General features: G+C 42.8%; 2 protein-coding genes across 3 annotated transcripts in view; one reads left to right on the top strand and one right to left on the bottom strand.

Annotated features, from left to right (window-relative positions):
• Nucleotides 1-5,742, bottom strand: part of vdac2 (voltage-dependent anion channel 2) — a 22,870-nt gene extending 17,128 nt beyond the window's left edge. The window contains exon 1 of the mRNA XM_061935255.1: nucleotides 5,598-5,742. The gene's annotated coding sequence lies outside the window, so the exon portion shown is untranslated. The remainder of the gene's footprint in view (nucleotides 1-5,597) is intronic.
• The window catches only part of polh (polymerase (DNA directed), eta), a 24,654-nt gene continuing 5,428 nt past the window's right edge, over nucleotides 5,357-24,582 (top strand). The window contains exons 1-9 of one of the 2 annotated variants that reach the window (XM_061935151.1): nucleotides 5,357-5,373; nucleotides 8,212-8,383; nucleotides 11,110-11,244; nucleotides 11,329-11,564; nucleotides 16,446-16,609; nucleotides 19,983-20,086; nucleotides 20,157-20,276; nucleotides 20,335-20,458; nucleotides 20,555-20,620. In XM_061935151.1, coding sequence (XP_061791135.1) covers nucleotides 8,247-8,383; nucleotides 11,110-11,244; nucleotides 11,329-11,564; nucleotides 16,446-16,609; nucleotides 19,983-20,086; nucleotides 20,157-20,276; nucleotides 20,335-20,458; nucleotides 20,555-20,620 — 1,086 coding nt within the window. In that variant the 5' untranslated portion in view covers nucleotides 5,357-5,373; nucleotides 8,212-8,246. Of the gene's footprint in view, nucleotides 5,374-5,604; nucleotides 5,773-8,211; nucleotides 8,384-11,109; nucleotides 11,245-11,328; nucleotides 11,565-16,445; nucleotides 16,610-19,982; nucleotides 20,087-20,156; nucleotides 20,277-20,334; nucleotides 20,459-20,554; nucleotides 20,621-24,582 lie in introns of those variants that run through there. The other variant, XM_061935072.1, reaches the window with a different exon arrangement.

The following is a 24,582-nucleotide window of genomic DNA, read 5'->3' as shown; positions in this document are numbered from 1 at the left end:
TGGTGTTTGTTATTGACAATCCGTGACGAGCACAAAAGTCCAATAACAAAACACCACTCGGGTTCAGATCCGGGCGGCCATTCTTCCCAATCACGCCTCTCCAGGTTTCACTGTCGTTGCCAACATGAGCGTTGAAGTCCCCCAGTAGAACGAGGGAATCACCCGGGGGAGCACTCTCCAGTACTCCCTCGAGTGAATCCAAAAAGGGTGGGTAATCTGAACTGCCGTTGGGCGCGTAAGCGCAAACAACAGTCAGGACCCGTCCCCCCACCCGAAGGCGGAGGGAGGCTACCCTCTCGTCCACCGGGTTGAACTCCAACGTGCAGGCTTTGAGCCGAGGGGAAACAAGAATTGCCACCCCAGCCCGTCGCCTCTCATTGCTGGCAACGCCAGAGTGGAAGAGAGTCCAGCCCCTGTCAAGAGAACTGGTTCCAGAGCCCTTGCTGTGCGTCGAAGTGAGTCCGACTATATCTAGCCGGAACTTCTCCACCTCACGCACTAGCTCAGGCTCCTTCCCCCCCAGCGAGGTGACGTTCCACGTCCCAAGAGCTAGCTTCTGTAGCCGAGGATCGGACCGCCAAGTGCCCTGCCTTCGGCTTCCGCCCAGCTCACATCGCACCCGACCTCTATGACCCCTGCTATGGGTGGTGAGCCCATTGGAGGGGGGACCCACGTTGCCTCTTCGGGCTGTGCCCGGCCGGGCCCCATGGGGACAGGCCCGGCCACCAGGCGCTCGCCATCGTGCCACACCTCCGGGCCTGGCTCCAGAGGAGGGCCCCGGTGACCCGCGTCCGGGCGAGGGAAATCTGGGTTCCTTGTTCGTGTTCTTCATAGAGGTCTTCGAGCTGCTCTTTGTCTGATCCCTCACCTAGGACCAGTTTGCCTTGGGAGACCCTACCAGGGGGCATAGAAGCCCCCGGACAACATAGCTCCTAGGATCATTGGGACACGCAAACTCCTCTACCACGTTAAGGTGGCAGCTCAGAGAGGAGACCCCAGATTTCAACACAATTAATTAATATATGGGAGTACGGAAGAATTATATAACATGTTAAGAGCCTTTTGATTTAGTTTTTAATTTTATGTAACATAGCAATAATTTTTTGCCATCTTTGTCTTAAGTATATTTATGTACAGTTTCCAATTTAATGTATCATCTATATCAGGGGTGCCCGCACTTTTCAGCAGGCGAGCTACTTTTTAAATGACCGAGTCGAAGGGATCTACCTCATTCATATATATCATTTATTTATTTATGAAAGAGACATTTTTGTTAACAAGTTAAAAGGTGTTTGATGATAATACAAGCATGTTTAACACAGATTCCTTTCTTTCCTGAAGACAAGAATATAAGTGTGTGTATTACCTGATTCTGATGACTTGCATTGATTGGAATCAGACAGTAGTGCTGACATCCACATTTTTATTTTTTTATTTTTTTTTAATAAATAGGAGGAGAAAAAAAGTCCTCCTTTTTGTCCAATACCACACGAAAGTGGTTGCTTTTTGGCATCTTATTTGTCCAGCTTCCATACTCCTTTTTATACACTTTACAAGAAATACATTGGCGGCAAACTCTGTGGCTTGCGGGCTTCTGCACGCCAGCTTTCTTAAGACTCTTATTTTGTTAGCGCAGGCAGGATAGAGCAGCGCTTTTATTGTGAAGACAGGAACTATGTGGTCAGTCTTTAGGCTTTTGACAGGAGGTGTGGTTGAAATAAAAACTGTTTCTCGCCTCCCTGACGGTCTTTTTTTCCTTCACACTGAGCTCGCAGCAGCCAGCGTCATCTCACAACGCCTGGTTGGCGATCGACTGACACACCCTCCGCGATCGACCGGTAGCTCGTGATAGACGTAATGGGCACCCCTGATCTATATAGATTAGGGATGTCCCGATCCGATATTTGGATCGGATCGGCTGCCGATATTTGCGTATCGGCAAGGCATGGGAAAATGCCGATCCAGATCCAGTTTAAAAAAAAATCCGGTCCGTGTTTTCCAACGCACCGATTTAAATAATACATTCCACTTTTCTGCTGCTCCGTAATTTCCGTTCCGCATTTTCCAGCACACCTTCAACACATCCACAGGTCTGTGAATTCTCACGCAGTTGCTTTTAGCTGCTGGCATTACACGACAGGTTCTTCTCACTCTTTCCTGTGTCTCCCTCTCACAGACAGCAAGTGCACCTTCTTACACACGTCACATACTGTCACGACATACGTCACATACTGTCACGTCGTACGTCACATACGTATACGTCCTCTTCGAGCAGAGAGGTAGCAGCATGGCTAACGTTAGCTGTGATGCTAGCGCAGCCGTGCGAGCAACGCTCCCTCTAAGCTGCTCGCCTGTGCAATTGCGCACTGTTTAAGCGTCCTCTGCGCATAGCAAATCTATGCCACGCACAAAATCAAATAAAAAAATAAGCGCATAACAATTTTCGACACACGGACACGACAGAGAAAACAGTTTTCGTCATCATTGTTCAAATATTGTGACGTCTGTCGAGACGCTTATCTCCATTCGGGGCCACACGTCCACACCATCAAAATGCAGAGGCAAAAATGTCCACATCAACACCGTATGCAAAAATTTGTGATTTTTTTAGTTGTGATTTCCTTCTCTGCATGAAAGTTTAAAAGTAGCATATATTAATGCAGTATGAAGAAGAATGTTTTAATGTAGACATGCAAGCCTTGAAAGAAAATTTTGAAAATCAAGACTACATTTCCTGCAAATGGGTGCATTTCTACCCTGTATTTTAACTTTAGATTTATTCTCATATCAAACTATTTTGGAAGTCTTTTTGACACTTACATCCGGCGCCCCCCTCCACACCCTGGATTATAAATAATGTAAATAATTCAATGTGATTATCTTGTGTGATGACTGTATTATGATGATAGTATATATCTGATAGTATATATCTGTATCATGAATCACTTAAACTTAAACAAGTTGAAAAACTTATTCGGGTGTTACCATTTAGTGGTCAATTGTACAGAATATGTACTTCACTGTGCAACCTACTAATAAAAGTCTCAATCAATCAATCAAAACACATAGAATCATCATACTGCTGTGATTATATGCATCAAGTGTTCATTCAAGGCTAAGGCAAAATATCGAGATATATATTGTGTATCGCAATATGGCCTTAAAATATCGCAATATTAAAAAAAGGCCATATCGCCCAGCCCTAGTTCAATGATGCCATTTCTGTTTGTCATGTATAATTTTGTCTATTTTGTGTTTATCCTTGAATAAACAGGTCAGTTTCTTGTTACCAACCATCGTGTTTTATTCAAACTCCCCTAATTCAGCTGGCTAGTTGTTATCAAGAGTACTAAAACCCTTTTCAACATGATTCTGACAACTAAGTAGGCTAAATAACTTTAAACTTTAATACATGCTCGGATAGGCCAGTAACGGTCAGTATCGGTATCGGGTCGGAAGTGCAAAAACAACATCGGTATCGGATCGGAAGTGCAAAAACCTCGATCGGGACATCCCTAATACTAGGTCATAAAATCAGTGTCAGTTGAGTTGGTCCATAGGTTGCCTGTAGGGATTTTTAATGTCCAGCAGATGTCAGTATTTAGTGACTCAGTATCGACACAGTATCAATACAGTTTTGCAATGTGTCGAAACGCTTCATGACGCCTCATCAACCCATCACTAGTATCAAGTGTTCATTCAAGGCTAAGGCAAAATATCGAGATATATATTGAGTATCGTGACATGGCCTAAAAATAGAGATATTTAAAAAAGGCCATATCGCCCAGCCCTACGTCAACCTTTAAATATATTCCCTATCACACTTGCAATGTCTACTTAGTAGAGATGCGCGGATAGGCAATTATTTCATCCGCAACCGCATCAGAAAGTCGTCAACCATCCGCCATCCACCCGATGTAACATTTGATCAGAACCGCACCCGCCCGCCATCCGCCCGTTGTTATATATCTAATATAGACGATGCAAGGCATTAGCGAGGTTATAAAGCTTTTGCCTGTTAAAGAAAGGAGACTGATCCAATGCAGCACAGACATTCGCGTGCCACGCTGTCACGACCCAGACGCACACCAGTGCGCAATCATATGGGAGCCGCGCTGAGCGCACTTCCAAGCGCGTCTCGCTGCCGGCGACGGCCGGGTATGGGCCCGACGCTCCAGCGCCATCCATTTTCAGGGCTAGTTGATTCGGCAGGTGGGTTGTTACACACTCCTTAGCGGGTTCCGACTTCCATGGCCACCGTCCTGCTGTCTATATCAACCAGGGTGAGCCCCACCCCTTTCGTGAGTGCACTGCGTGCGGAGTGACCCCTGTTACGTGCCCCCAGCAACAGGGGTGGCGGGCAGGTAAGCTGCGCGGGCGGAGCGCGTGAAATGACCCCTGTTACGAGCCCCCGGCAACAGGGGTGGCGGGCAGGTAAGCTGCTTACCTGCTGCGCGTGACGCCGGCCGCGGCGAAGGCGGACGAGGCGGGGTGTCGGTGCGGTGGGCGCGGTGGTGACCCTGGACGTGCGTCGGGCCCTTCTCGCGGATCGCCTCAGCTACGGCTCCCGGTGGGGCCCTCTCGGGGGAAGGGGCCTCGGTCCCGGACCCCGGCGAGGCGTCCCTTCTCCGCTCCGTAAAAGTGTCCATCTCTTTTTTTTTTTTTTTTTTCTGTTGTGGCATATGCAGCAGGTGCCTGCTCGTTTTTCGTATGTGGGTAACAACATTTAACTATGTATATATATTTCCGAATTGGTTTAACTGCCACCCGCCTGAATCTATTTAAAATCTTTTTTTTTTTATCTCAGCCGCCCGACCCGACCCGCGGATAAAATCTTTTTTTTTTTTAATTTCATCCGCCCGATCCGCGGATAATCCGCGGTTGTGCCCGCAAACCGTGCATCTCTAGTCGAAACGCTTCATGACGCCTCATCAACCCATCACTAGTATCAAGTGTTCATTCAAGGCTAAGGCAAAATATCGAGATATATATCGAGTATCGCGACATGGCCTAAAAATATCGAGATATTTAAAAAAAGGCCATATCGCCCAGCCCTACGTCAACCTTTAAAGATATTCCCCATCACACTTTCAATGTCTACTTAGCAATCATTCCCCTTAAACTGACGTCTCCATCCACTCCTACCGTGTGGCAAGGTTAATGTGCAACAGAAGGGTGTCATTTTACAGGCCTGGTCCAATCCGAGCTTACTTCTTATCGTTAGCGGGTTTACAAAAGTAAGGCGGGTTGGAGGCACATGTTGGCGCTAATTAGCACATGTTGGCGCTAATTAGCGGCACGTCAAAGTGATGTGCGGTGTCACTCCGCGCAAACAGGCCCCAAGGACAGTTAGCTCATACCTGAAAACATTACGTAAGTCTTTAAAAAAAACACACACAAATTAAAAAAAAGGCGCTGGTCGTATTTAAAGAGTTTAACAAAGCAGAATAATGTTATTATCAAACATGAGTCAGGCGCACAACGAGCGCCAGTTAGCTTAGCTGCGCTAGCAAGAGTTACCGGCGGGTTGCTAGCGCGTCTTGTCGTGTTTTCACGACTCAAGCAACATTAGTGTCTCAGTCAGAGGTGTCTCTTACCGGTGGTTGGTGTGTCTTAGAGTTGGACTAAAGTGCCTTTTGGGAGAGATGTTCCTCGGACCGCACTGGGCGAGGCAAGCTTGACGGGTTGGAGGACGAAGCTGAAGGAGACTCAACACAACCTGACCTATCGCAATCTTGCACAAGGACCCGGGCTGTCCACGGATTTGCCCGAGTATAAAAAAAATTAAAAAAAAAAAAAAGAAATGGCACTGCTTTTCTAAACGATATGGTTTACATTTAAATATATGAAGGACATATTGTTAATTTTATAACACACTATTTATTTTGAGGATACAGTAAATTTTGTGGTTCATTGTTTAACATTTCATTTCATTCAGAGATGTCCGATAATATCGGCCTGCCGATAAATGCTTTAAAATGTAATATCGAAAATTATCGGTATCGTTTTTTTAATTATCGGTATCGTTTTTTATTTGTTTTTTTTATTAAATCAACATAAAAAAACACTCAAGATACTAGGGGTGTGGGAAAAAATCCATTCGAATTCGAATCGCGATTCTCACGTTGTGCGATTCAGAATCGATTCTCATTTTAAAAAAAATCGATTTGAGCTTTGGGGGAAGAGTGGATCGTGAGATCGACAGGCGGATCGGTGCGGTGTCTTCAGTAATGCGGACGCTGTATCGATCCGTTGCGGTGAAGAAGGAGCTGAGCCGGAAGGCAAAGCTCTCAATTTACCGGTCGATCTACGTTCCCATCCTCACCTATGGTCATGAGCTTTGGGTTATGACCGAAAGGACAAGATCACGGGTACAAGCGGCCGAAATGAGTTTTCTCCGCCGGGTGGCGGGTCTCTCCCTTAGAGATAGGGTGAGAAGCTCTGTCATCCGGGAGGAGCTCAAAGTAAAGCCGCTGCTCCTCCACATCGAGAGGAGCCAGATGAGGTGGTTCGGGCATCTGGTCAGGATGCCACCCGAACGCCTCCCGAGGGAGGTGTTTAGGGCACGTCCGACCGGTAGGAGGCCACGGGGAAGACCCAGGACACGTTGGGAAGACTATATATCCCGGCTGGCCTGGGAACGCCTCGGGATCCCCCGGAAGGAGCTGGACGAAATGGCTGGGGAGAGGGAAGTCTGGGCTTCCCTGCTTAGGCTGCTGCCCCCGCGACCCGACCTCGGATAAGCGGAAGAAGATGGATGGATGGAGATGGATGTTTAACATTTCATTTCATTTAGAGATGTCCGATAATATCGGCCTGCCGATAAATGCTTTAAAATGTAATATCGAAAATTATCGGTATCGTTTTTTATTTGTTTTTTTAATTAAATCAACATAAAAAACACAAGATACTAGGGGTGTGGGAAAAAAATCGATTCGAATTCGAATCGCGATTCTCACGTGCGATTCAGAATTGATTTTCATTTTTAAAAAATCTATTTTTTTTATTTTTTTTTTTATTAATCAATCCAACAAAACAATACACAGAAATACCATAACAATGCATTCCAATTCCAAAACCAAACCCGACTCAGCAACACTTAGAACTGCAATAAACAGAGCAATTGAGAGGAGACACAAACACGACAGAGAACAAACCAAAAGTCCATCCATCCATCCATTTCCTACCGCTTATTCCCTTCGGGGTCGCGGGGGGCGCTGGAGCCTATCTCAGCTACAATCGGGCGGAAGGCGGGGTACACCATGGACAAGTCGCCACCTCATCGCAGGGCCAACACAGATAGACAGACAACATTCACACTCACATTCACACACTAGGGCCAATTTAGTGTTGCCAATCGACCTATCCCCAGGTGCATGTCTTTGGAGGTGGGAGGAAGCCGGAGTACCCGGAGGGAACCCACACAGTCACGGGGAGAACATGCAGACTCCACACAGAAAGATCCCGAGCCCGGACATATACACTTTTTTTATGTCTAAAAAGGTATTACTCCCTATATATATATATACATATATATATATATATATATATATATATATATATATATATATATATATATATATATATATATATATATATATATAGACATATAGGGAGTAATACTTTTTTTAGACAGTACAATCACTAATTCAAGAAATGAAATATATGAATTTTATTTATTATTTATTTATTATCATTTACTATCTGTTTGTATTCTTTAATTTTATTTCTGATTATTATTATTATTATCAATTTATTATTATTATTATTATTATTTATTTTTTCTTTATTTAATTGATTTATCTGCAAATATGATTTTGTTTTCTTGCTGTTTCTTTCTTTTGGGGGGTGGCATCGTTGCAATATATAAACAAAACAATATTTTGACATTTAGGGAAGACAACAGATATATGATGTATGTAAACATGACGTAATGGACTGGACACCTTAAATTATATCTTTATTGGAGGAATTCCAGTTGTTTTGAATAAGCTCCGTTTTTTCAATTGATTTTATCTATTACTTTATATAACACATTGTATTTAATTAGATTTATTAAACCAAAAAACGGCTTCCGTCGACTTTTGATGACGTAATTATGTAACGCCGCATTTTGCGGGAAAATAAACCCCGCCCCGGAACAACGTTATGAAAGTACTGTACGATACAATGTGACGGATGTTTTTTTACTTGTCCTTGTTATCAACAAAGCTGTTACATGGTGACAAAAGGACGATAGTTAAGTGATGGAGTACGGAAAAGAGAGAGTTGTGGCGTTAGTGGACATGGACTGCTTCTACGTGCAAGTGGAGCAGAGACTGAATGCTGCCCTGAAGAATACACCTTGTGTGGTGGCTCAGTATAAGACCTGGAAAGGAGGAGGGTGAGTTTATAAGCCGGGAGTGTTGTCACTCAGAGAGAAGTTGACTAAAAATGATGGCTTTTATCAAAGTAAACATTTCCTACTTCCCCATTTGACAGCACTGCTGTCAATCAAAGTTAGAACCCGCCTCCCTCATAGCATACACCACGCTCTACTTGTTATTTTCAACCTGTATTCAATTGAATAGACTGCAAAGACAAGATACTTAACGTTCGAACTGGAAAACTAAATTTTTTTTGCCTGCAACACGTTTCAAAAAAGCTGGCACAAGTGGCAAAAAAGACTGAGAGAGTTGAGGAATGCTCATCAAACACTTATTTGGAACATCCCACAGGTGAACAGGCTAATTGGGAACAGGTGGGTGCCATGATTGGGTATGAAAGCAGCTTCCGTGAAATGCTCAGTCGTTCACAAACAAGGACTTGGGCGAGGGTCACCACTTTGTCAACAAATGCCGTAGAAAATTGTTTAAGAACAACATTTCTCAACCGGCTATGGCAAGGAATTTAGGGATTTCACCATCTAACGTCCGTAATATCATCAAATGGTTCAGAGAATCTGGAGAAATCACTGCACGTAAGCAGATATATTACGGACCTTCGATACCTCAGGCGGTACTGCGTTAAAAAACGACATCAGTGTGTAAAGGATATCGCCACATGGGCTCAGGAACACTTCAGAAAATCACTGTCAGTAACTACAGTTTGTCGCTACATCTGTAAGTGTAAGTTAAAACTCTACTATGCAAAGCGAAAGCCATTTATTAACAACACCCAGAAACGCCGCCGGCTTCGCTAGGCCTGAGCTCATCTAAGATGGACTGATGCAAAGTGGAAAAGTGTTTTGTTCTTCGGACGAGTCCACATTTCCAAATTGTTTTTGGAAACTGTGGCCGTCGTGTCCTCCGGACCAAAGAGGAAAAGAACCATCCGGACTGTTATAGGCGTAAAGTTTAAAAGCCAGCATCTGTGATGGTATGGGGGTGTATTAGTGCCCAAGACATGGGTAACTTACACATCTGTGAAGGCACCATTAATGCTGAAAGGTACATACAGGTTTTGGAGCAACATATGTTGCCATCCAAGCAACGTTATCATGGCCACCCCTGCTTATTTCAGCAAGACAATGCCAAGCCGCGTGTTACAACAGCATGGCTTCATAGTAAGAGTGCAGGTACTAGACTGGCCAGACCTGTCTCCCATTGAAAATGTGTGGTGCATTATGAAGCCTAAAATACCACAACGGAGACCCCCGGACTGTTGAACAACTTAAGCTGTACATCAAGCAAGAATGGGAAAGAATTCCACTTTAAAAGCTTCAAAAATGTGTCTCCTCAGTTCCCAAATGTTTACTGAGTGTTAGAGATGCGCGGTTTGCGGGCACAACCGCGGAGTCCGCGGATTATCCGCGGATCGGGCGGATGAAATAAAAAAAAAATTAGATTTTATCCGCGGGTCGGGTCGGGCGGTTGAAATAAAAAAAAATTAGATTTTAAATAGATTCAGGCGGGTGGCAGTTAAACCAATTCGGAAATATATATACATAGTTAATGTTGTTACCCACATACGAAAAACGAGCAGGCACCTGCTGCATATGCCACAACAGAAGAAAAAAAAGAAGAAGAGATGGACACTTTTACGGAGCGGAGAAGGGACGCCTCGCCGGGGTCCGGGACCGAGGCCCCTTCCCCCGAGAGGGCCCCACCGGGAGCCGTAGCTGAGGCGATCCGCGAGAAGGGCCCGACGCACGTCCAGGGTCACCACCGCGCCCACCGCACCGACACCCCGCCTCGTCCGCCTTCGCCACGGCCGGCGTCACGCGCAGCAGGTAAGCAGCTTACCTGCCCGCCACCCCCGTGGCTGGGGGCTCGTAACAGGGGTCACTCCGCGCGCTCTGCCCGCGCAGCTTACCTGCCCGCCACCCCTGTTGCCGGGGGCGCGTACCAGGGGTCACTCCGCGCGTAGTGCGCTCACGAAAGGGGTGGGGCTCACCCTGGTTGATATAGACAGCAGGACGGTGGCCATGGAAGTCGGAACCCGCTAAGGAGTGTGTAACAACCCACCTGCCGAATCAACTAGCCCTGAAAATGGATGGCGCTGGAGCGTCGGGCCCATACCCGGCCGTCGCCGGCAGCGAGACGTGCTTGGAGGTGCGCTCAGCGCGGCTCCCATATGATTGCGCACTGGTGTGCGTCTGGGTCGTGACAGCGTGGCACGCGAATGTCTGTGCTGCATTGGATCAGTCTCCTTTCTTTAACAAGCAAAAGCTTTATAACCTCACTAATGCCTTGCATCGTCTATATTAGATATATAACAACGGGCGGGTGCGGGCGGGTGCGGTTCTGATCAAATGTTACATCGGGTGGATGGCGGATGGTTGACGACTTTCTGATGCGGTTGCGGATGAAATAATTGCCTATCCGCGCATCTCTACTGAGTGTTGTTAAAAGGAAAGGCCATGTAACACAGTGGTGAACATGCCCTTTCCCAACTTTTTTGCAATGTGTTGCTGCCATTAAATTCTAAGTTAATGATTATTTCCCCCCAAAATTTAGTTTTTCAATTCGGACATTAAATATCTTGTCTTTGCAGTCTATTCAATTGAATATACGTTGAAAAGGATTTGCAAATCATTGTATTCTATTTTAATTTACAAATTACACAATTGCCAACCTTACTGGTTTTGGGGTTTTATACAAAATGACTCAAGGCCGTGTCTTCTGCCAGCATCATAGCCGTGAGCTACGAGGCCAGGGCCCACGGTGTCACCAGAAACATGTGGGTGGACGACGCCAAGAAGCTGTGCCCGGACCTCCAGGTTGCGAGGGTGCCCGAATCTCACGGCAAGGCTGACCTGACCCAGTGAGCGACGCCGATCCCACCGTTCCCACCGTTCCCACGGCGACGCGTGATGCCGAGGATCTAAAATCAAGCCGTTGTGTCCAGTTACAGGGAGGCCAGCGTGGAGGTGATCGAGGTCATGTCTCGCTTTGCCGTGATTGAGCGGGCCAGTATTGACGAGGCGTACATGGACTTGACCGCGGCGGTCCAGCAGCGGCTTAAAGACGGGGCGGACAAGCATATGGAGGCTCATCTGCTGAGGACCACCTATGTCCAGGGTTATCCGCACAGTTTGCCTGAAGGACAGGAAGCAGCTGATGAGGATGCCGTTACAGATAAAGGTAAGCACATCCTGCCAAACTAGTCAAATGCAAGCAGTGATGGGCAGTAACAAGCTACTAGGGTTGTCCCGATACCAATATTTTAGTACCGGTACCAAAATGCATTTCGATACTTTTCGGTACTTTTTTAAACAAGGGGGTACCACAAAAATGGCATTAATGGCTTTATTTCAACAAACATTAAACATATGTTTCTTATTGCAATCAAATAACAATGTTGTCCTTAAATAAAATAGTGAACATACCAGAGGTGGGACCAAGTCATTGTTTTGCAAGTCACAAGTAAGTCTCAAGTCTTTGCCCTCAAGTCCGAGTCAAGTCCCGAGTCAAGACAGGCAAGCCCCGAGTCAAGTCCAAAGTCAAGACTGGAAAGTCTCAAGTCAAGTCCTAAGTCCTGCATTTTGAGTTTCGAGTCCTTTCAAGTCCTTTTAACCACAGACTAATATATTAACACAGATTGTGTATGCTTTTCAAACGCTGTATTTATTTATTAAAACAAGTGCATTTTAAATTGCAGGAAAGAAAATTGTGCTGACATTGCACTTTATAATAGCACTATTAACCAGTCATTTTAAACATTAACTCATTCCTTTACAGAACAAACACATTGAAAAATAAAGTGCAAATGTACTTATTTGTACAAAAGTGTTAACATTGAAAAAACATGACATATACGTGAACATAACAAAAAAGTTGTACTTTTTATATGTCAGGGCCCTATGCTGCATTGCATTTGCAAAAGACCAAATTAGCCAAGAGTCTGTCAGTCATTTGTGCACGATGGGGGCGTAGTATGATGCCACCATGGCTGAAAACTCGCTCCACTGGAGCACTGGAGGCAGGCACTCGGAACAGTGAAGGAAGAGTCTTCATGTTCAATGCCCAGAACAAAAGGGGGGAGAGAGTTTTTTTTGGGTTGGTGCACTACTTGTAAGTGTATCTTGTGTTTTTTATGTTGATTTAATTAAAAAAAGAAAAAGAAAAAAAGAAAATTCTTGTGCGGCCCGATACCAATCGATCCACGGACCAGTACCGGGCCGTGGCCCGGTGGTTGGGGACCACTGAGGTAAACAACCAACAGTATGTCAGAAAGCTAGCTAAAACGGTACACATATTCATAATATAGTATACATTTTAACTGACCTTTATTTTACTATTTTTGTCTTTTTTTAGGTGGCTAAAATACGCGGTGCTGCTGACCGCCGTCTAAAGTTACGTGTGATATATTGACTAACGTAACCCTGCTTGAAAAAAATCACTGAACAAAAAGTATGAATAAGGTAGTGAACTGCAACAGATTCCCGTGTTTGCAATAACGTTATAACGTTAGCAGTGAGTTTACAGCCTCACTGATTTAACTACACAGCAAATAAAAGTCACGTTACTTAGCCAATAAACGTTATCTTACATTCAAAACTTACCGTTCTTTGTGCAACTTCAAATGCCGGACGAAGTTGGAAGTTGTTGCCTCCCCATCAGTAATTTTCGAACCGCATGTGTTGCATACTGCAAACCGTTTTGTGTTGACCACCTCGTAATTTTTATACCCAAACAAAATTATTTTAGGTATCATTTTTTGTTCACTGGCGTGTGGTTTGGACATGTCTTCTTCGTTGGTTGTCCTGCAATTTGATTGGATGAATGCTGTGTGATGAAAACAAAGTAGATCTAATTTGATTGGCTGTTGTACTGAGAGCACACCAGCTGACACACGCAACGCTGATAGACAAGTACACAATGAAAAATACGGAGCGCTCCCGAATAACTTTTTCATCTTTGGGTTTTGGGGAAAGTAGCAAGTCATGTCAAGTCATGTCAATTCAAAAGGCTCAAGTCCAAGTGAAGTCACAAGTCATTGATGTTAAAGTCTAAGTCGAGTTGCAAGTCTTTTTACATTTTGTCAAGTCGAGTCTAAAGTCATCAAATTCATGACTCGAGTCTGACTCGAGTCCAAGTCATGTGACTCGAGTCCACACCTCTGGAACATACTAGACCAGTGGTTCTCAACCTTTTTTCAGTGACGTACCCCCTGTGAAAATGTTTTTAATTCAAGTACCCCCTAATCAGAGCAAAGCATTTTTGGTTGAAAAAAAGAGATAAAGAAGTAAAATACAGCACTATGTTATCAGTTTCTGATTTATTAAATTGTATAACAGTGCAAAAGATTGCTCATTTGTAGTGGTCTTTCTTGAACTATTTGGGAAAAAAAGATATAAAAATAACTAAAAACTTGTTGAAAAATAAACAAGTGATTATAAATAAAGATTTCTACACATAGAAGTAATCATCAACTTAAATTGCCTTCTTTGGGGATTGTAACAGAGATCCATCTGGATTCATGAACTTAATTCTAAACATTTCTTCACAAAAAAAGAAATCTTTAACATCAATATTTATGGAACATGTCCACAAAAAATCTAGCTGTCAACACTGAATATTGCATTGTTGCATTGTAATGAATGGAATAGCCTACTTGATTTGATGTTCAGTTTATGAACTTACATTCATATTTTGTGAAAGTATTATTCAATAAATATATTTATAAAGGATTTTTGAATTGTTGCTATTTTTAGAATATTTAAAAGAAATCTCACGTACCCCTTGGCATACCTTCAAGTACCCCCAGGGGTATAAATAAAACCGCCAAGACCATTTGGCTGTCATCTGTTTTAATATGAGACATAATTGTGTCAAAGTCATGATTTTTTTTCATGCTTAAAATAAGAAATTATTACTTTAAAAAAGTAGTTTATACTTGTGAGTGTTGATGACACAGCTTTGCAACACTTGATATTCTAGTTTCAAGCATGTTTTACTCAATATAGGTCATAACATCTCAGCAACAAGCTGTAATATCTTACTGAGATCATTTAGGACCAACAACACTTAAAACAAGTAAAACACTCTAACATAAAATCTGCTTAGTGAGAAGAATTATCTTATCAGATAGAAAATAAGCAACTATCACCCTTATTTGAGATATTTAATCTTACTTAAATTTCAGTTTTTGCAGTGTAAATAGTGTGTTCAAACTATATAATAGTGTGTACTAGGGTTGTCCCCATACCAATATTTTGGTACCGGTACCAAAGTGAAATTCGATACTTTTTGATACTTTTCTAAATAAAGGGGATCACAAAAAATGGCATTATTGCTTTATTTTAACAAAAAATCTTACGGTACATTAAACATATGTTTATTATTGAAAGTCTGTCCTTAAATAATATAGTAATAATAATAGTGAACATACTAGACAACTTGTCTTTTAGTAGTAAGTAAACAAACAAAGGCTCCTAATTAGTCTGCTGACGTGTGCAGTAACATATTGTGTTATTTATCTACCTATTATTTTGTCAAGATTATAAAGGACAAGCTGTAAAAATGGATTATTAATCCACTTGTTCCTTTACTGTTACTATCTGATTATTGTCTGATTTAACATGTTCTATCTACACTTCTGTTAAAATGTATCCATCCATCCATCCATTTTCTACCGCTTATTCCCTTTGGGGTCGCATGGGGGCGCTGGAGCCTATCTCAGCTACAATTGGACGGAAGGCGGGGTACACCCTGGACAAGTCGCCACCTCATCGCAGTTAAAATGTAATAATCACTTATTCTTCTGTTGTTTGGATACTTTACATTAGTTTTGGATGATACCACAATTTTAGGTATCGATTAGAGATGACCGATATTATCGGCCAATAAATGCTTTAAAATGTAATATCGGAAATGGTCGGTATCGTTTTTTTTATTATCGGTATCGTTTTTTAAATTTTTATTTTTATTTTTTTTTATTAAATCAACATAAAAAACACAAAATACACTTACAATTAGTGCACCAACCCAAAAAAACCTCCCTCCCCCATTTACACTCATTCACACAAAAGGGTTGTTTCTTTCTACATTATATATCAATATATATCAATACAGTCTGCAAGGGATACAGTCCGTAAGCACACATGATTGTGTGTGCTGCTGGTCCACTAATAGTACTAACCTTTAACAGTTAATTTTACTAATTTTCATTAATTACTAGTTTCTATGTAACTGTTTTTATATTGTTTTACTTTCTTTTTTATTCAAGACAAAGTTTTTAATTTATTTATCTTATTTTATTTTATTAATTTTTAAAAAAAGGACTTTATCTTCACCATACCTGGTTGTCCAAATTAGGCATAATAATGTGTTAATTCCATGACTGTATTTTACGCTAATGTGTTAATCATTTCACACATAAGTCGCTCCTGAGTATAAGTCGCACCCCTGGCCAAACTATGAAAAAAACTGGGATTTATAGTCCGAAAAATACGGTATATGCTGTTTTTGTATTATAGGTCGAGACAATGAATAACATTATAGGGGTGGGCCAAAGAAAAGGCAAACTAAATAAATACATACAGCAGGATGCGGGGACCCCTAGAGGTAGTTGTAGGGTGCTAAATGACAGATAGTTAATAGTAATATTTGTACACCCTCAGTTACATGAACATTGATATTATACATGTGGGACCATAGATCGAAATGCTGTTAAATGTAGCTTTGATGTAGCAAGATACTTTTGTCGTGTAGCTTCTCCGGGGATATATTTGACTGTATTATGCTGATAGTATATATTTGTACCATGAATTGATTAATGTAGACACCGACTTAAACAAGTTGAAAAACTTATTTGGGTGTTACCATTTAGTGGTCAATTGTACGGAATATGTACTGTACTGTGCAATCTAGTAATAAAAGTTTCAATCGATCGATCAATCAATCAGCTTAGCACGAGGCTAACTTGTAGCTTAGCTCAGTTAAATTTCCCAAGAAGCTTGCCCGTCACTGCATGTAGGTATAAGAATAAATGCATACAGTTAATAGATGTTTCTTCTATAGAGAAGCAGAGGTCATCAGGTGTCCAGCAGTGGTTAGCATCCATACCTACCAACAACTGCGCAGAGCTCCAGCTCACCATGGGGGCCCTCATTGTGGAGGAAATGAGGGCGGCTGTGGAGCAACACACAAGCTTCAGCTGTTCAGCTGGCATCTCGCACAACAAAGTAAGAAAATTGGTCACTGGTTTAGGGAAAAATTATTTTAAAAATGGTGTCTGTGCACATTTTATCCTCCTGTTTTACTAATAATTATAGTACAACAAAAATATAGTAACTATTTCATTCATAGTAGGTATGCTGTCCATGTTGTTTTATTTTTACATTACATTTTAGGCCTGCCAAAGAGAGTGCTAACCACAAAGGGGTATTTTAGCCCAGGGGCGTCCAAACTGCAGCCTGCAGCACATTTTGAAAATACTATTACAAAAAAAAGTGGAATAAAAGAGCACACAGGTGTAATGCATCAAGAAAATGTTGCAATATTGGCACTAATAATGCAAAGCTGCCATGCAGGAAGTTTTTTACTTTGAAACTGCCCTTGCTAAAAAAAATAATAACATAATCGTCGGATGGATTGGAAGTTAATCCTAGGATCTAGGTGTTGAAAGTAAAAATAATATAAAGTACAGGCCAAAAGTTTGGACACACCTTCTCATTCAATTCTTTATTTTCATGACTATTTACATTGTAGATTGTCACTAAAACTATGAATGACATGTGGAGTTATGTACTTAAAGGGGAACATTATCACCAGACCTATGTAAGCGTCAATATATACTTTGATGTTGCAGAAAAAAGACCATATATTTTTTTAACCGATTTCCGAACTCTAAATGGGTGAATTTTGGCGAATTAAACGCCTTTCTATTATTCGCACTCGGAGCGTTGTGACGTCACATCGGGAAGCAATCCGCCATTTTCTCACTTTCGTCGGTGTGTTGTCGGAGGGTGTAACAACACGAACAGGGGACACAAGATGCAAAAGTGGCAAGAAATTGGACGAAATTTGTTCAGAATACAAGGCTGTGGGGAAAGCCGACGAAATGGTCAGTCGTTTGTTCCGCACACTTTACCGACGAAAGCTATGCTACGACAGAGATGGCAAGAATGTGTGGATATCCTGCCACACTCAAAGCAGATGCTGACATCAACTCCAAAACTGGACAGATCAGCTTTCAGGAAAAGAGAGCGGATGAGGGTATGTCTACAGAATATATTAATTGATGAAAACTTTATTCATTCCTCGCGGTTTTACGTAAATTATTATACATAAACTGTGTTTACCAATAATTTAGCTTAAAATCATTTATTTTTTTCAATCATTCGAGTACATTCGGGTAGTCTTGTGTAATGCAGTATTTTGTGTCTATTTAGGTATGGTTAATCTGAGTGCTGAAATCGTGGAAAAATATATGTTCTTAGCGTGCCTGAAATGGGCTGTCTGCACTCTCAAAGTGCATGTTGTTGCCAAATGTATTTCATATGCTGTAAACCTAGTTCATAGTTGTTAGTTTCCTTTAATGCCAAACAAACACATACCAATCGTTGGTTAGAAGGCGATCGCCGAATTCGTCCTCGCTTTCTCCCGTGTCGCTGGCTGTCGTGTCGTTTTCGTCGGTTTCGCTTGCACCGATATGGCTCAATAGCTTCAGTTTCTTCTTCAATTTCGTTTTCGCTACCTGCCTCCACACTACAACCATCCGTTTCAATACATGCCTAATCTGTTGAATCGCTTAAGCCGCTGAAATCCGAGTCTGAATCCGAGCTAATGTCGCTATAGCTTGCTGTTCTATCCGCCATGTGTGTTTGTGTTGGCATCACTGTGTGACGTCACAGGAAAATGGACGGGTGTATATAACGATGGTTAAAATCAGGCACTTTGAAGCTTTTTTTAGGGATATTGCGTGATGGGTAAAATTTTGAAAAAAACTTTGAAAAATAAAATAAGCCACTGGGAACTGATTTTTAATGGTTTTAACCATTCTCAAATTGTGATAATGTTCCCCTTTAACAAAAAAAGGTGAAATAACTGAAAACATGTTTTATATGCTAGTTTCTTCAAAATAGCCACCCTTTGCTCTGATTACTGCTTTGCACACTCTTGGTATTCTCTGGATGCGCTTCAAGCACACCTGTGAAGTGAAAACCATTCCAGGTGACTACCTCTTAAAGCTCATCGAGAGAATGCCAAGAGTGTGCAAACAAGTAGTTTTTCAAAGCCCTATTTCCACCCTTCTTTCTGGTGACTACTCCTTCCACATTTTTCAACGCATTTCAACCGTTCCACCGTCAAAACATTCCTCTTAATCAGGACAAAAAAACAAAAGTTGTTTTTTGAACTGGAAAAATTCCCGCTTTTCCCTGAAATTCCAGGAATTCCGTAATTTGTTAATTCAACATGTTACTATTTCAACATTTCTCAACCGATTTGAAAAATTCCAACACCAACCATTTGAACGCATTCAGACCTTTCAAGTTTTTTTTTAGCATTTTCAAAAAATGTCCCGCTTTTCCAGAAATTCCCAAATTTTGGGAAATTCCCATTGAAATCAATGGGACATTCTTCAGAGTTCCACAACTCCCACATTTTTCATCTGATTCAAACCGTTCCAACTTCAAAATATTCAGCCTGTTTGGGAATTGTGTGCTCTACTTCAACAATTCTAAAAAAAATTCCCAGATTTTCCACAATCCTTGGTTTTCCAAAGCCCTATTTCCACCCTTTTTTCTGTCGACTACTCCTTCCACATTTTTCAACGCATTTCAACCGTTTCACCGTCAAAACATTCCTCTTAATCAGGACAAAAAAACAACGTTGTTTTTTAAACTGGAAAAATTCCTGGTTTCCCCGAAATTCCAGGAATTCCTTAGTCAATTCAACATTTTACTACTTCAACATTTCTCGACCCATTTGAAAAATTCCAACACCAACCATTTCAACTCATTCAGACCATTCAAGTTTTTTACAATTTTCCCAAAATTTCCCGATTTTCCCGAAATTCCCAAATTTGGGGAAATTCACATTCAATGGGACATTTTTTAAAGTTCCACAACCCCCACATCTTTCATCTGATTCAAACCGTCCCAACTTCAAAATATTCAGTCTGTTTGGGAATTGTGTGCTCTACTTCAACAATTCTAAAAAAAAAAAATCCAGGATTTTCCAGAATCAATTAAAAATAGTCAATTCAACATGTTACTACTTCAATATTTCTCGACCGATTTGAAAAATTCCAACACCAACCATTTCAACTCATACCATTTTTACCATTTTCAAAAAATGTCCCGCTTTTCCCGAAATTCCCAAATTTTTGGAAATTCAATGGGACATTCTTCAAAGTTCCACAACTCCCACATTTTTCATCTGATTCAAATCGTTCCAAATTCAAAATATTCAGTCTGTTTGGGAATTGTGTGCTCTACTTCAACAATTCTAAAACAATTCCAGGATTTCAGTTCGACTTCAGCATTGGAGCATTCACACGCTATTCCTTCAGGAATTGCCTGATTTAGTGTTGTTATGGTTTCCCCCCTGCAGGTGCTGGCTAAACTGGCGTGTGGTTTGAACAAACCAAACCGACAGACGATATTGCCGCTGGATTCTGTGACGGAACTTTTCAACACTCTGCCCATTAGCAAGATGTGAGTATTCGTCTTCTTCCTTAACCCCTAAATCCTTAATATTCACCCCTCTGCTTTTTATTTACGCAAGACGTAACCTGGGAGGCAAACTGGGGGCGTCCATCACGGCACACCTGCAAGTGGAGAACATGGGGGAGCTGACTCGCTTCTCTCAAGCCCAACTGGGGAAGCACTTTGGCGAGAAAACAGGGTAGGACCCGCCCCGACCCGAAACCCGACACGACACGGCAACAATCTGCTCTCCCCAGGCAGTGGCTGTACGACCTGTGCCGCGGGATGGAGTTCGAAGCCGTGAAACCGAGGCAGCTGCCCAAGTCTATCGGCTGCAGTAAAAACTTCCCTGGGAAGACGTCGCTCGTTACAAAAGAGCAGGTACTCGCACTAATTAGACAATATGCCAATTATCGCTTTTGTAGTTGGGCTGTTGCTGATGTTTAGTCAAATCTAAAAGAAAGTCTGTCTGCAAAGGTGCAGCACTGGCTTCATCAGCTGGCTCTGGAGTTGGAGGAGAGGCTGACCAAGGACAGAGAAGTGGTGAGGAAAAGTAGGATTTAGGCTTGTAGGGTGTAGTTTCTTAATGAACATACTTGCCAACCCTCCCGATTTTCCCGGGAGACTCCCGAATTTCAGTGCCCCTCCCGAAAATCTCCCGGGGCAACCATTCTCCCGGATTTCCACCCGGACAACAATATTGGGGTTTAGCGTCCTCTCTCACCTGAAAAGGAGACTATTATATATGTCTCCGTTAGGGATGTCCCAATCCAGGTTTTTGCTCTTCCGATCCGATACTGATATTGTTTTTGCACTTCCGATCCGATAGCGATACTGACCGATACCGATACTGACCGATAATGGCCTATCCGAGCATGTATTAAAGTTGAAAGTTATTTAGCCTACTTAGTTGTCAGAATCATGTTGAAAAGGGTTTTAGTACTCTTGATAACAACTAGCCAGCTGAATTAGGGGAGTTTGAATAATACACAATGGTTGGTAACAAGAAACTGACCTGTTTATTCAAGGATAAACACAAAATAGACAAAATTATACATGACAAACAGAGAATCAGCACCTCCAAGTCCGAGTCCATGGTTCTCGCCCGGAAAAGGGTGGAGTGCCATCTCCGGGTTGGGGAGGAGATCTTGCCCCAAGTGGAGGAGTTCAAGTACCTCGGAGTCTTGTTCACGAGTGAGGGAAGAGTGTATCGTGAGATCGACAGGCGGATCGGTGCGGCGTCTTCAGTAATGCGGACGCTGTATCGATCCGTTGTGGTGAAGAAGGACCTGAGCCGGAAGGCAAAGCTCTCAATTTACCGGTCGATCTACGGTCCCATCCTCACCTATGGTCATGAGCTTTGGGTTATGACCGAAAGGACAAGATCACGGGTACAAGCGGCCGAAATGAGTTTCCTCCGCCGGGTGGCGGGGCTCTCCCTTAGAGATAGGGTGAGAAGCTCTGCCATCCGGGGGGAGCTCAAAGTAAAGCCGCTGCTCCTCCACATCGAGAGGAGCCAGATGAGGTGGTTCGGGCATCTGGTCAGGATGCCACCCGAGCGCCTCCCTAGGGAGGTGTTTAGGGCACGTCCGACCGGTAGGAGGCCGCGGGGAAGACCCAGGACACGTTGGGAAGACTATGTCTCCCGGCTGGCCTGGGAACGCCTCGGGGTCCCACGGGAAGAGCTGGACGAAGTGGCTGGGGAGAGGGAAGTCTGGGCTTCCCTGCTTAGGCTGCTTCCCCCGCGACCCGACCTCGGATAAGCGGAAGAAGATGGATGGATGGATGGATATACATGACAAACAGAAATGGCATCATTGAAACAAGGGCTGGGCGATATGGCCTTTTTTTAATATTGCAATATTTTAAGGCCATATTGCGATACACGATATATATCTCCATATTTTGCCTTAGCCTTGAATGAACACTTGATGCATATAATCACATCAGTATGATGATTCTATGTGTTTTGATTGATTGATTGAGACTTTTATTAGTAGGTTGCACAGTGAAGTACATATTCCGTACAATTGACCACTAAATGGTAACACCTGAATAAGTTTTTCCAGGGGTCCACTTAAATTGATTCATGATACAGATATATACTATCAGATATATACTATCATCATAATACAGTCATCACACAAGATAATCACATTGAATTATTTACATTATTTATAATCCAGGGTGTGGAGGGGGGCGCCGGATGTAAGTGTCAAAAAGACAACTAAAAGAGTTTGATATGACAATAAATCTAAAGTTAAAATATAGGGTAGAAATGCACCCATTTGCAGGAAATATAGTCTTGATTTTCAACATTTTCTTTCAAGGCTTGCATGTCTACATTAAAACATTCTTCTTCATACTGCAATAATATATGCTACTTTTAAACTTTCATGCAGAGAAGGGAATCACAACTAAATAGATCACTAATTTTTTCAGACGGTGTTGATCTGGAAATTTTTGCCTCAGCATTTTGATGGTGTGGACGTGTGGCACCGAATGGAGATAAGCGTCTCGACAGACGTTACAATATTTGAACAATGATGACGAAAACTGTTTTCTCTGTCGTGTCCGTGTGTCGAAAATTGTTATGCGCTTATTTTTTTTATTTGATTTTGTGCGTGGCATAGATTTGCCGTGCGCAGAAGACGCTTGAGCAGGCGCGCACCTTAGCGGCTGCGCTAGCATCACAGCTATAGTTAGCCATGCTGCTACCTCGCTCTCTGCTGGGAGAGGGCGTATACGTATGTGACGTATGACGTGACAGTATGTGACGTGTGTAAGAAGGTGTGCTCGCTGTCTGTGAGAGGGAGACAAAGGAAAGAGTGAGAAGAGCCTGTCGTGTAATGCCAGCAGCTAAAAGCAACTGCGTTAGAATCCACAGACCTGTGGATGTGCTGAAGGTGTGCTGGAAAATGCGGAACGGAGCTTAGGGAACAGCAGAAAAGTAGAATGTATTATTTAAATCGGTGCGTTGGAAAACACGGACCGGAGTTTTTTTTAAAAAACTGGATCTGGATCGGCATTTTCCCATGCCTTGCCAATACGCATTTTTTTGCGAATATCGGCGGCCGATCCGATCCAAATATCGGATCGGGACATCCCTAGTCTCCGTTATCCATAGGTTTATCTATAACCCATAAAGTAGGCAGGCACGGAGCTATTTCCCAGCGTGTGTTTATTCCAGCCGGCACGTTAATACACTGACACACAACATCCGGATTCCCATCATGCATTGCTACAAAACTAGGGCAAGTAGTAAGGTCCAAAAATATAACAGAGACGAAGCAGAAGAACAAAGAAGAGACATGGCGACGACGAGTAAGAATAAGAAATACGCTTGCAAGTTCCAAGATGATTGGAAAAAATAATTTCAGTCCATCCAGGACAGCTGGAAGGGGAAGGGGTATGCTGCCTGCACATTTTGTAGATCAGTCTTTTATGTGTGTACCGTATTTTTCGGACTATAAGTCGCAGTTTTTTTCATAGTTTGGCCGGGGATACGACTTATACTCAGGAGCGACTTATATGTGGAATTATTAACACATTACCGTAAAATATCAAATAATATTATTTAGCTCATTCACGTAAGAGACTAGACCAGGGGTCGGCAACCCGCGGCTCTGGAGCCGCATGCGGCTCTTTGATCACTCTGATGCGGCTCAGCAGTTTACTTGCTGAACCCCCCAATTTTCTGTGAGACTTCCGGATTTCAGTGCCTCTCGCAGAAATCTCCCGGAATTAATAGTCACCGATTTTCACCCTTACAGCTATAATAAGGGCGTGCCATGATGGTACAACATTTGGCGCCCTCTACAATCTGTATTAATAGCGTGTCAGCCCAACACTTGTTATACAATACACATCTTCTGCCTGCACACGTACGTGACAGTAAGGCATACTTGGTCAACAGCCACACAGGTTACACTGACGGTGGCCATATAAAACAACTTTAACACTCTTACTAATAATGCGCCACACTTTGAACCAAAACCAAACAAGAATGACAAACACATTTCGGGAGAACATCTGCACCTTAACACAACATAAACACAACAGAACAAATACCCAGAATCCCATGCAGCCCTGACTCTTCCGGGCTACATTATACACCCCTGCTACCACCAAACCCCGCCCCCACCCCAACCCTGCTCCCTCACACATCAACCCCCCCCCCCCCCCCTCTCTCTCTGTGCGTCGGTTGAGGTGGGCGGGGTTTGGTAGCGAGGTGTATAATGTAGCCCGGAAGAGTTAGGGCTGCATGGGATTCTGGGTATTTGTTCTGTTGTGTTTATGTTGTGTTAAGGTGCAGATGTTCTCCCGAAATGTGTTTGTCATTCTTGTTTGGTGTGGGTTCACAGTATGACGCATTATTAGTAAGAGTGTTAAAGTTTTTTATACCGCCACCGTCAGTGTAACCTGTGTGGTTGTTGACCAAGTATGCCTTGTGGTCACCTACGTGTTCAAGCGGAAGCCCCATTCAACGTGTGGCCAATCAGGCA

This window comes from Nerophis lumbriciformis, linkage group LG02 (genome assembly GCF_033978685.3).
Source record: "Nerophis lumbriciformis linkage group LG02, RoL_Nlum_v2.1, whole genome shotgun sequence".
NCBI lineage: Eukaryota > Metazoa > Chordata > Actinopteri > Syngnathiformes > Syngnathidae > Nerophis > Nerophis lumbriciformis.
This window is presented reverse-complemented; position numbering and strand designations above follow the sequence as displayed.